Source organism: Stigmatopora nigra, unplaced genomic scaffold (assembly GCF_051989575.1).
Source record: "Stigmatopora nigra isolate UIUO_SnigA unplaced genomic scaffold, RoL_Snig_1.1 HiC_scaffold_25, whole genome shotgun sequence".
NCBI lineage: Eukaryota > Metazoa > Chordata > Actinopteri > Syngnathiformes > Syngnathidae > Stigmatopora > Stigmatopora nigra.
The window spans coordinates 3,132,501-3,146,181 of NW_027551604.1; the positions used below are offsets into that span (position 1 = coordinate 3,132,501).

The following is a 13,681-nucleotide window of genomic DNA, read 5'->3' on the forward strand; positions in this document are numbered from 1 at the left end:
TTTCCATCAATCTTCCCGTAATAGCATCCAAACCAAAGCACATAGTTCCGCGGGGGGTGCCGTAGCCGCTAAAAACGACGTCTCGCTAAGAATCCAACATGGCGGAACATTGAGAGGAAACATCTGCTGTGATCAGGTAAATATTTATGCGCCCTCAAGGAAACAAATAAGCCACTCCTCCACTGTTAGGACGCCAACGCCAAACCAAAACGGATCTGTGGATTTGATCCCAGCGGTGAAAACTAAACAAGAGCGACTCCTCCAGGAAATGGGGGGGGGTCGTAAGCCTGTAGGGGGGGGTGGGGGGGGTTGGGGTCTGACCTCGGAGTCGTAAAGCGTACCTGACGGGAAGTTGTCCTTGGCGTGGAGATCTATGAGGCTGAACTTGACTTGAAGTTGGTTATTATTATTGTTGTTGCTTTGAAATTGTTGTGTCATTTTCTGATTTACACTTTGACAGATTTTAGCGGTTAGGTTGTTAAAAAGGGAGTTAAGGGTTGAATTTGTGAGCAAACTGTGAGCAAGGGTAAAGATTTATTTTAATTCAAATGAAGAGTATAGATGTATATTACATTTCATGATTTTCCCCCTTTTTAATCAATAATTGTCAGTTTTTAATCATTTTTTTCCGTGTTTTTAGTTCAAAAATCATTTTGTAAAATCTAAAAATATATTTTGTTTGGGTTAGATTTTTCATTCTAGCCCAGGGGTGGGCAAACTTTTGGACCCGGGGGGCCACATTGACTTTAAAAATGTGACAGATGGGTGGGGTCAGCACAAGATACGATAACATATAAAAAAGTGCAACCGTTAACAGTACATATGAAACATAAACAGAAACAAAGGACTCCAGTATTAACATACTCATCACTCATCATTAAAGTAAAAAGCACAAAGTCAAAAGGAATGAATTAAGAAATATTAAAATGTTATTTAAAAAAGATAGAAGGCCTGTAAAACACCAAAAACACAAGATATGATACAAATAAAAAAGTGCATCCGTTAACAGTACATATGAAACATAAACAGAAAAAAGGACTCCAGTATTAACATATTCATCACTCATCATTAAAATAAAAAGTACAAAGTCAAAAGGAATGTATTAAGAAATATTAAAATGTTACTTAAAAAAAGATAAAAGGGCTGTAAAACACCAAAAACACAAGATATGATACAAATAAAAAAGTGCATCCGTTAACAGTACATATGAAACATAAACAGAAAAAAGGACTCAAGTATTAACATACTCATCACTAAAAACACAGTAAAAAGTATAAAGTACAAAGTCAAGTCCAAAGGAATGTATTAAGAAATATTCAAATGTCATTTTGCCTCATGTCTGTTCTAGCCCAATAAATGGTCGTTTAAATCTAAGCGTCAGGTGCACTCTCGGCTCACGCGGTGCATGCTAAACTTTTGGAACAGAGGGGAAGCTTCATGTCGTGTCGTCTTTCCTCGAGAGAGTAAAGCGTAGCAGACACAGTGGCTTCCTGTCTTCGGGCCTCAGCCGCCCCTCACTGAGCGTTTTTGTACTCTTTAAGACATTCCCATAAGTGGACTTCCTGCCTTGCAACCCCCGCCTCCCCTTCCACGCTCGTGGGTCCCACCTGACCACAAAAAGCAGAAGGCGGTGTTGCTGTGGGCTGCTGAGAAGGCCGAGATGTGGAGTGGGGGGTGCGCAGGAAGCCCCCTTAACACACTCGCACACACACACACACACACTCGTGTGAGAATACTAACTAAATACTTTTTTTCTTGGGAAGTCTTTTCAAAACCGATTTGAGTTACTTTGTGTGGATTTTGACAATGCTTTTCTTGTTTGGTTTATTGCCCGATCATATGGTTAGTGGTTAACAAAATAAAAGTTTTATAATGGTCAGTACTGATTCTCTAATTAGCTGGAATTAATTTTAAAATTTGTACATTTTATTTCACATTGCTCTTTGCAAAATGCCAACTCACAACTCATTTTAATATCAAGTTACAGATTGATGCTTTTTTTTCATGTTACTGATTATCTAAATATTTGGTATATCCATAACAATATATATTGTGAATACACACATTAAAATAAAGAACATTGAACTGTTCTCAGTAAATAAAATGTTGAAAATTGCTTGTGTTTTTTGTGACACTAACAAAACAGAGTAGTATAACATTTAGCAGTTGTGGTAGAATGAATAGTGAGGCTAGTAGGCTAGAATACTCATTACGCTAGTATGCTAGCATACTAATTATGCTAGTATGCTAGCATACTAATTATGCTAGTATGCTAGCATACTAATAACTCATTACGCTAGTATGCTAGCATACTAATAACTCATTACGCTAGTATGCTAGCATACTAATAACTCATTACGCTAGTATGCTACCGTACTCACAACGCTAGTGTGCTTATGACGCTAGCATAGTCACGATGCTAGTATGCTAGCGTACTTGTGCTCTAGTATGCTAGCATGCTTCAGATGCTAGTATGCTAGTGTGCTCACAACATTAGTATGCTACCATGCTCACAACGCTAGTATGCTAGTGTGCTCACCACGCTAGCATTCTAACGTGTTCAAGACGCTAGTATGATAGCGTGCTCACAACACTATTATGCTAGCGTGCTTACGACACTAGTATGCTAGCGTGATTACAATGCTAGTATGCTAGTGTGCTTTCGATGCTAGTTTGCTAATGTGCTAATGACGCTAGTATGCTCGTGTGATAATGAGGCTAGTATGCTAAGCCTGCTTTAAATGCTTCCTCCCATCATATTATGACTTTTATGTACTAAATTTACCTCCTAAATGTTTACAAGTTGAAGCATGGTCCCACACACATGAGTTGTAGGAGGCTTACTGCATTTATTTGGAGGGGAATAAAGCAGAATATTTTTTTGGGATGTTACAAATGTTTTTGGTCATCTGTTTCAGGCCACCAGACAGTTCTTGGAGGAAATTACTCGATGGACCAATCAGCATGGCGTCTCTCCACTCTCCAAGGAATTGGCAGTCAAGTTCCTCATGGCGCGCAAGTTCGACGTCTTACGAGCGATCGAACTGTTCCACAGCTATAGGGTAGCTTTAGCCGGCACGCTTGCTCGTCTTCATCGGTTTATATCCAACTGTCTGGGCTATTTGCTCTCTGCAGGAAACGCGTCTTAAAGAAGGAATTGTCCGACTTCAGCCTCAGGAAGAACCTCTGCGCTCAGAGTTGCTCAGTGGAAAGTTCACAGTGCTGGTAAGATTTCATTGTTGACACACTATATTTGTGATTAGGCTTCTTTTTTTGAGACTCTAATCATTTCAGACTTTTTTAGAAAGCTATATTAATCATATTTTAGTCTTTCCCAAATGTTTGTCTTGTACAATGAATAAGAATGTGTCCAAAGCTTGAGTATAGTCATATATTAATTGTGTAGTCCTGTACTAAACGTAAACTAACATTCTAAAATTAGCAATGTCTAAAAAATTTCCTTGAATTTTATGACCAATTTACACTTAAATGTGGAAAAACACTATTTTCTCGCATATTAGCCGACTCCACGTATAAAAATTTTCTAAAATCATTGAATTTTACAATTTCTCACGTATAAGCCCCCCTCTGATTCACAAATTTTCAACTCCATATTTGTAGTTTTAATAGGGAGTGCAAATGTGTTACTTTGAAGGGAAAATCTGAAGAAAATTTACCTAAAATCATTGAATTTTACAATTTCTCGCATATAAGCCTCCCCCCTGATTCAAAATTTTCACCTCCATATTTGTAGTTTTAATAGGGAGTACAAATGTGTTATTTTGAAGGGAAAATCTGAAGAAAAATCGCTTCAAAATCGTTGAATTTTTACAATTTCTCGCATATAAGCCTCCCCCTAATTCAGAATTTTCACCTCCATATTTGTAGTTTTAATAGGGAGTACAAATGTATTACTTTGAAGGGAAAAATCTTAAGAAAAATAATCACATGTGGTATTTCTGAGACTTTTTAGGGACAAATAGGGTCTTTATGTGAGAAAATATTGTATTTTAAAACAAACAAACAATGACAGTACAGTAAATATATCTGCATTTTAATACAGACAAGATTACAAACAGTTCAATGTATGCCAAACATCAAAGTCCACCACTTAGCAGTATAAAGCCTTCTAAGTAATATTTAAGATAGTAAAAAGCACTATATCATCAGCATAGTATACTAATCTGAAGAAAAAAACGCTTCTGAATCCCCATAGCTTGTATTTCTTTAATTTCTTCCCCCTAGTCTTTGTATAGTAGAAATTTTTAATATGTTTTTTATCGGGCCTCCAACAAGGTTACAAAATCAACCTTACAAAATCCTCCTCCAAACCTCCAAAACAATGTTACAAAAGGTAAAATATTCTCGACCGAAGATATTGCAATACCGCAATGAGTACCTACCTACTTTATTTCTTGTGGTTTTTCCACTGTTTTCCAGCGTCTTCCCCAAAAAAATGTGCTTGCACAAATAAAAGCCCCCACCACCTCTGTAGTTAAATCCAGAAATGCACCCTGGCACTCTTTGCGGAAATACCGTATTTGCATTTAATTCGCAGTTGACTTGGCTCATTTTAGATAAATCCGCAACCTTTTACGAGCATTTTTTTTTTATTAAGAATCGTGCCACGTTTAAAGATATATTCCCTTTTTTTATTGGGAATATATATCCTTCTCGTAAAGACTGCTGACGCAGACCATCGACGTGGATGCTGAGTATGTTGTTCATATTTCATATCCTGTCTGAGTATTTTTAGCTGTATTCCTGGATCGGGTGCTGTTAAATTGTCTTCCTCCCCACCGTCGTTTACTGAATCTAGGATTGCTCTTCCTGCCATGGACCAAAAAAAAGTCCGTTTGGTGAACAGGAGTGCCCCCTTGTGGGGAAATTTAGACTTTCTCATCCTGGTTGCATACAATTTAGACAGTTTTCCCGTATTTTAGATATTTTTTGATCATTTTAAATGGTGTACGACATATAACAACTTTTGTGCAGGATTTTTTAAAGTGTTTTTTGTAAAACTGATCTCGTTTTTTGTAAAACCAAGCTTGTGTTTTTGTAAAAAACTGATGTAGTTTTTTGTAAAAAAAAAAAACTGATATTTTTTTTGTAAAGCCGATCTCGTATTTTTTTTGTAAAACAGATCTCGTTTTTTTTTGTAAAACTGATCTCGTTTTTTTTTTTTTAAACCGATCTATTTTTACCCTTTTTGGCTCTAATTTGGATCTTTTCGGTCACTGAAAGCAGACCAAAACATCATAATCGACTGCTAATGTTGTAATGCTTTAAAAATGCACTTTCACCTTTTACCTATCCGCCTTTTTACTATATAAATATAGCGTGTCAGCAAGCAATGTACCCAGACAGTCAAGATGTCAGCGTCAAACAGCGACATCTACAGAATCCTGAATATAGTGCATACAAATGGTTGAATGGGGACCTCATCTACTTTGAGGAAAAATGTTGACTTTTAAGTGTGCCCTATGTAAGTAAATATGTTTTTTAATCACTTAATAAGGGGAATTGCAATCATTAATAAGGGGATCAATTGGCCCAGATTGACAAGTATGTGATTGGCACTTCAAGTAATGATGGAAAAGTATTTTTATCCTTTTGAAAATGTGATCGAAAAGGAATCCGGTCTTGTTTTGTTGTTAATTTGGAATGAAACTGTGTTACAGAGTGCACGGGATCCTTCAGGGGCCTCCATCGCCTTGTACACTGCCAAACTTCATCACCCAAACAAGACGGGCAACCACGTCGTCCTACAAGCACTCTTTTACCTTCTGGACCGTGCCGTGGAGAGGTAAAAGCGGTATCGTAACCGCCATATTCGAGGGATTACTGCAATATCTTAAACTTATATGATATTTTAATGTATTGGATGTCTAATATTTTCAGTGGCGGGCAATGAAATTTAAAAAAAAAAAACATTGAACATGTTATGGAGTGCATAATTCTAGGATTTGGTCAATTGCTCATTGAATGTTTTTTTTTTTATTGTCGTCCACAGCTTTGAGACTCAAAGGAACGGTTTGGTGTTCATTTACGACATGGCCGGTTCCACCTACACCAACTTTGAGCTGGACTTGAGCAAGAAGATTCTCAATTTACTCAAGGTTTGTTTTTGTCCTGATCACAGGAAAGTGGATTACAAAGTATCTAATAATCTACTTTACCATATTTAAATGTATTTTTGTATTTTTTTTGTCTACCAGGGGGCGTTCCCTGCCAGGTTGAAGAAAGTGTTGATTGTTGGGGCTCCGGTGTGGTTTCGGGTTCCCTACAACCTGCTCAGTCTTCTGTTGAAGGAGAAACTTCGAGAGCGGGTAAGCCACCACAAAATGTTTTTTTTTTTATCGCGAATTATGATTTAAAAAAGACACTGGCATATTAAAACTATTGGTGGGATTAGTTTTAACAAAGCACAATGTAGGTATGTCAACCTGGTGCAACTAATTTAATTGTATTGAATGCTTTTATTGTCGGTGCACAAATAACAACAACAAACAATAGGACAAATAAATAATCAAAAACTGAATACATATATATGTACATGTAGGTAGTCAACAACATATACATAGTAGGGAAGTGCACAAAAAATAACATTAAATAATACCTTTTTAAAAGTAATTAATAATAATACCCATTCAAAAGTAAACAATAATAATACCCATTCAAAAATAATTAATAATAATACCTATTAAAAGTGAACCTTTTCATAATAATACCTTTTCAAAATGAATTCATAATTATACCTTTATCAAAATGAATTCACAATAATTTCACCTTTATCAAAATGAATTCACAATAATTATACCTTTTTCAAAATGAATTCACAATAATTATACCTTTATCAAAATGAATTCACAATAATTATACCTTTATCAAAATGAATTCACAATAATTATACCTTTATCAAAATGAATTCATAATAATTATACCTTTATCAAAATGAATTCACAATAATTATACCTTTTTCAAAATGAATTCACAATAATTATACCTTTTTCAAAATGAATTCACAATAATTATACCTTTTTCAAAATGAATTCACAATAATTATACCTTTTTCAAAATGAATTCACAATAATTATACCTTTTTCAAAATGAATTCACAATAATTATACCTTTTTCAAAATGAATTCACAATAATTATACCTTTTTCAAAATGAATTCACAATAATTATACCTTTTTCAAAATGAATTTACAATAATTATACCTTTTTCAAACTGAATTTACAATAATTATACCTTTTTCAAACTGAATTTACAATAATTATACCTTTTTCAAACTGAATTCACAATAATTATACCTTTTTCAAAATGAATTCACAATAATTATACCTTTTTCAAAATGAATTCACAATAATTATACCTTTTTCAAAATGAATTCACAATAATTATACCTTTTTCAAAATGAATTTACAATAATTATACCTTTTTCAAACTGAATTCACAATAATTATACCTTTTTCAAAATGAATTCACAATAATTATACCTTTTTCAAAATGAATTCACAATAATTATACCTTTTTCAAAATGAATTCACAATAATTATACCTTTTTCAAACTGAATTCACAATAATTATACCTTTTTCAAAATGAATTCACAATAATTATACCTTTTTCAAAATGAATTCACAATAATTATACCTTTTTCAAAATGAATTCACAATAATTATACCTTTTTCAAACTGAATTTACAATAATTATACCTTTTTCAAACTGAATTCACAATAATTATACCTTTTTCAAAATGAATTCACAATAATTATACCTTTTTCAAAATGAATTCACAATAATTATACCTTTTTCAAAATGAATTCACAATAATTATACCTTTTTCAAAATGAATTCACAATAATTATACCTTTTTCAAAATGAATTCACAATAATTATACCTTTTTCAAAATGAATTCACAATAATTATACCTTTTTCAAAATGAATTCACAATAATTATACCTTTTTCAAAATGAATTTACAATAATTATACCTTTTTCAAACTGAATTTACAATAATTATACCTTTTTCAAACTGAATTTACAATAATTATACCTTTTTCAAACTGAATTCACAATAATTATACCTTTTTCAAAATGAATTCACAATAATTATACCTTTTTCAAAATGAATTCACAATAATTCTACCTTTTTCAAAATGAATTCACAATAATTATACCTTTTTCAAAATGAATTTACAATAATTATACCTTTTTCAAACTGAATTCACAATAATTATACCTTTTTCAAAATGAATTCACAATAATTATACCTTTTTCAAAATGAATTCACAATAATTATACCTTTTTCAAAATGAATTCACAATAATTATACCTTTTTCAAACTGAATTCACAATAATTATACCTTTTTCAAAATGAATTCACAATAATTATACCTTTTTCAAAATGAATTCACAATAATTATACCTTTTTCAAAATGAATTCACAATAATTATACCTTTTTCAAACTGAATTTACAATAATTATACCTTTTTCAAACTGAATTCACAATAATTATACCTTTTTCAAAATGAATTCACAATAATTATACCTTTTTCAAAATGAATTCACAATAATTATACCTTTTTCAAAATGAATTCACAATAATTATACCTTTTTCAAAATGAATTCACAATAATTATACCTTTTTCAAAATGAATTCACAATAATTATACCTTTTTCAAAATGAATTCACAATAATTATACCTTTTTCAAAATGAATTCACAATAATTATACCTTTTTCAAAATGAATTCACAATAATTATACCTTTTTCAAAATGAATTCACAATAATTATACCTTTTTCAAAATGAATTCACAATAATTATACCTTTTTCAAAATGAATTCACAATAATTATACCTTTTTCAAAATGAATTCACAATACTAATAATACCCTTTCAAAATTCCTTGATAACTGGGAGGGGCTTGCAATGATGATCGATTGACGCTCTAGCGCCACCAATGGCAGCCAAGCAAGTTAAACAAGTCCTGTAGAAATGACTATTTATCCTCCCTCTGCACGACCCCAAAGGTTCAAATGGTGAAGATGGCCGAACTGCGCCAACACCTCCCCAGGGACTGCCTACCCCAGCACTTGGGTGGCCTTCTCCCCTTAGACGCCTTCAGCTGGAACCAGCAACTTCTAGCGGGGCAAAACGGCCACGCTGACCCCGTGGACGAGCTGGTGGCAATCCCCCTGGAGGACTCTTCCGTTCACGTCCCGGGATCCGAATCCATGCGTCCTCAGGAGTTGCTGACTCACCTAGGTAGGCTTCAGCGCTCCGGGATCCATCAGGAGTACGAGGAGCTCCGCAAAGAAGCTCCGCCTGGGACATTTCATTGTGCACAGTGAGCGTTTTTTATTAATATTCATCGTCCAATCGAACTATATATTTAAAAATATTGTCTTTTTGTTAACAGAGCCGTTTATAATCTGGAGAGGAATCGATATGGAGATGTTCTGTGCCTTGATCAAACTAGAGTCCATCTGAAAACAAGAAGGAACGAGGTCTGTAACGTTCGGGTTCAAGCTTTTTAGTAGCATTCCGGGGGTGCTCATTACCTAGATCGCCAACAAACTATAGTGTTACCTCGAGATATGAGCTTAATGCGTTCCGGGATGAGCTCGTTTGTCGATTTTCTCGTAACTCAGACGAACGTTTCCCATAGAAATGAACTACAAACACATTAATTTGTTCCAATCCACTGAAAAAACATCAAAAATGGGATATTGGACTGGAAAAACATTTTTTATTTGTTGTAATTTGCCATTAATTAACAAAGTAACAAATAACTAGTGGTTTAATAGTACTAAAATGTGTTTTAAAAGTACTAAAATGTGTTTAATTGTACTAGAATGTGTTTAATAGTACTAAAATGTGTTGATTAGTACTAAAATGTGTTTAATAGTACTACAATGTGTTTGATAGTACTAAAATGTGTTTAATAGTACTACAATGCGTTTAATAGTACACAATGCGTTTAATAGTACTACAATGCGTTTAATAGTACTACAATGCGTTTAATAGTACTACAATGTGTTTAATAGTACTACAATGTGTTTAATAGTACTAAAATATCTTTAATAGTACCAACATATGTTTAATAGTACTAAAATGTGTTTAATAGTTCTAAAATTAGACGGATTTCACTTTTTCACGGCAATGCGCTCGTGATATAACATAAACAAATTTAAATAAACTTTTACGATGCAGACACACTCAAATATAAAGTTTATCTAACCTTACACTAAACTTAATTCTAATTTTGTTTAACAAAAATTTACATTTGCTCCGACTAACAGAGAAAAAAAACACTGAAAAAATGCAATGCTCCGCCCAGTGCTCTTATATCAAAATTTGTCTTGTATCTCAAGATAAACATTTGCCCCAAATTTTATTCATATGTCAAATTGCTGGGCATGTCGGGGCACTCGTATGTTGAGGTACTGCTGTAGATCGTGAGAGGTTGGCTTAGTGAAAAAAAAGATTTTAGATTAAGAAAGTGGGCGTGGCCTTGGTTTAATTTCTCAAATATTCCAACAGAAATCTGACTACATCAACGCCAGCTTCATGGATGGCTATAAACAGAAGAACGCATATATCGGTACTCAAGGTAAGATGGCGAGAAGATCAATATTGACTCCATTTTTATGCTCCATTGCCAATATTTTGTTTGCTTTTCAAATAGAAAATTCCCGCATATCCATTTTCAGATTGGGCAAACATGATTCATGATAAAAATACGTTCATGTTTGTATAGAATTACTAATACTGCGGTTAAAATAAATATTTGATCAAAACTATTCTGTACTGCAATGTGTGCTCGAAAAAAAACTTTAAAAAAAAAAAAAACAATGTGCCTTGGGTTGACCTCTGGGGTACTCCAGTTTTAATTTTGTACTCAAATATGAATTTTTATGAATTTAATGGAAGGAATATTATAGTAGCCAAGAATAGCAGTTTTACTAGTTTTGGGAGAATGTGTAGCATTAATTATTTTATTCTTTTTGGACATTATTTAATGCAAAATGGCTTTTTTTCCGAACTATTTAGGTCCATTAGAAAAGACATACGGGGACTTCTGGAGAATGGTTTGGGAACAGAATGTGCTTGTTGTTGTCATGACAACCAGGTATTTCATTTTTTTTAAATGTAGTTTTTTAACCATATGGTTTTGAACAAAGTATTCAAAGTTTTTTTCCTCATATTTGCAGGACCGAAGAGGGTAGTCGAAGGAAATGTGGACAGTACTGGCCGCTAGACGAAGGCGGTCAGGAGGTTTACGGCCACATGGCGGTGGTCAATCAACGAGTGGACCATCATACGCACTTCAACCATACCAGCCTGGAATTGCACAATACCGAGGTCAGCACAAAAAACTTTTTTTTCACATGTTGGGTCACAAAAGTAGCATAAATGTCTTTTATTTTGGTACGTTTCAGACGTGCGAACAGAGGCAAGTGAGTCACTTCCAGTACCTGAGCTGGCCCGATTACGGCGTGCCCACTTCTGCCATGACGCTCATCGACTTTCTGGCGGTGGTGAAGAGGCAGCAGTTGAATATGATCAAGTCTATGGGATCCCGGTGGGCGGGGCACCCACAAGGACCGCCCATTGTTGTCCATTGTAGTGCCGGGATTGGGAGGACAGGTGAGGTGGTCGCTAAACGGGTATTTTTAGTCATTTGAACATCAATGGCGGCCAATAAGATAATTGTTACACCATCAAATATTGGGCTGTGTGTTGTACTACTATTAGTCTTTAAATATCTATTGTTGTGTGGAGTTTGCATGTTATGCCTGGGCTTGAGTGGGTTTTCTCTGGGTACTACGGTTCCTCCCACATTCCATAAACGAGCATGGTAATCTGATTGGACACTCTAAATCGGTCCTAGCTATGATGGGTTGCCCTTTGTCTCCTTGTGCCCTGTGATTGGCTGCCCACCAATTCAATGTGTATCCCAAAAACATGCTAGGCTAGCTTTATGAACACTCTAAATTGTCCCTAGCTACAAGTAATTGGTTGTTTATCTCCTTGTGCTCTGTGATTGGCTGTCCACCAATTCAAGGTGTACCCCAAAAACATGCTAAGCTAGCTGGTTGAACCCTGTAAATCGCCCCTAGCTACGATTGGTTTCCCTTTGTCTACTTGTGCCCCATGATTGGCTGCTCACCAATTCAGGGTGTATCCCAAAAACATGCTAAGCTAGCTGGTTCAACCCTCTAAATCTGCTCTAGCTATGATTGGTTTCTTTTTGTCTCATTGTGCCCTGTGATTGGCTGCCCACCAATTCAAGGTGTATCCCAAAATCATGCTAAGCTAACTGTGTGAACACTCTAAATTGGATTGGATTTGATAACTTTATTTTAAATTGCCCCTAGCTACAATTGGTTGTTTGTCTCCTTGTGCTCTGTGATTGGCTGCCCACCAATTCAGGGTGTCCCCCCGCCCGGCGCTCGTAATTTGCTGGGATAGGCTCCAGTGCCCTTTTGAGGATAAGCATTTCAGAAAATGAATGGTGTAATATCTGTTTTCAAGTTATTAAAGGGATTTTGTGTGTGTGCCGGGGTGCCGTTTCAGGGACTTTTTGCGCCCTGGACATCAGTCTGTCGCAACTCCAAGACGTGGGCTCGCTCAACGTATGCCAGACGGTGCGACGCATGAGAACACAGCGGGCCTTCAGTATCCAAACCCCAGACCAGTACTACTTCTGCTACAACGCCATTTTGGAGCACGCCCAACGGCACGGCCTGCTCCCGGCCAATCAGTGAGAGCCTCTGCCGTCGCTACCGCCATTCCCCTTCCTACAAATTCTGCTGTTCTTCTGAGTGGCGTCTCGGAAATCGCCGTCCATTTCTTTTTTGGGACCATTCGTCAGCATGTGTGTCAGAAGTCCAGAAAACAGGTGTGTGGACGTCTAACTGTTGTTTTTATGGTCTTATTGGATGGTAGGAAAATGTTGAATGGGGGAAAAATAATAAAAAATAAATATGTTAGCTATTTTGGCTAATACCCGTCTGTACCACATCCGTATAATGAGAGTGATTGACATTCCTGCTCCACAAAAAGTTTGAAAATCTTCTAAAATAGCGCAAACACAGCAAGGAATAACAACTGTAATAATTACTACTTTCCCACTAAGCTTTGGCAACGTCTTGTAGTAACACAGCGCGTTAAGAGCACAAAAAACAACAAAAAACAACATAGTTGAATTTGTGAATGGTGACCAACGATTGGTTGAGAGTTATTTTTGTGGCAATTGTTTTTTTTTCATGCGGAAGTCAACAATTTTACATAATTTTCCTCAGATGGGAAATATGGTGGCCAAGTTGCTCTTTACATTATTATTGGATCTTTTTTAATTTTATTTAGCGCAAGTTAGATGTCATAATAGCTGCTGCGGCCGGGCTAGATGTGAAAGACCACGTGTGCTATTTTTCCGTCTGTCGCACAATAAGACGCACGACCAATCCGCTCACATATAATCATGTCGCATTACACTCTTTTCATCTGTTAAACTTTGAGGGCATTTTTGTAACTCACTGCTTGGTTTTGATTGCGTGGCCTTTCGTTTGGTCGCCGGTCTTTTGGTTGCTGGTCAAATGGTGACAGAGAGTTTACTGTTGAAACCAGCTCTCAAAATTATATTCATGAGAGAGAGTTTAATATCTAA

General features: G+C 35.4%; 1 protein-coding gene across 1 annotated transcript in view; it reads left to right on the forward strand.

Annotated features, from left to right (window-relative positions):
* Nucleotides 1-13,681, forward strand: part of ptpn9a (protein tyrosine phosphatase non-receptor type 9a) — a 17,760-nt gene extending 4,079 nt beyond the window's left edge. The window contains exons 2-13 of the mRNA XM_077711221.1: nucleotides 2,919-3,062; nucleotides 3,136-3,225; nucleotides 5,682-5,806; nucleotides 6,014-6,119; nucleotides 6,219-6,329; nucleotides 9,039-9,355; nucleotides 9,428-9,515; nucleotides 10,552-10,621; nucleotides 11,062-11,140; nucleotides 11,223-11,373; nucleotides 11,451-11,658; nucleotides 12,589-13,681. Of these exons, the coding sequence (XP_077567347.1) occupies nucleotides 2,919-3,062; nucleotides 3,136-3,225; nucleotides 5,682-5,806; nucleotides 6,014-6,119; nucleotides 6,219-6,329; nucleotides 9,039-9,355; nucleotides 9,428-9,515; nucleotides 10,552-10,621; nucleotides 11,062-11,140; nucleotides 11,223-11,373; nucleotides 11,451-11,658; nucleotides 12,589-12,779 (1,680 nt within the window). The 3' untranslated portion in view covers nucleotides 12,780-13,681. The remainder of the gene's footprint in view (nucleotides 1-2,918; nucleotides 3,063-3,135; nucleotides 3,226-5,681; nucleotides 5,807-6,013; nucleotides 6,120-6,218; nucleotides 6,330-9,038; nucleotides 9,356-9,427; nucleotides 9,516-10,551; nucleotides 10,622-11,061; nucleotides 11,141-11,222; nucleotides 11,374-11,450; nucleotides 11,659-12,588) is intronic.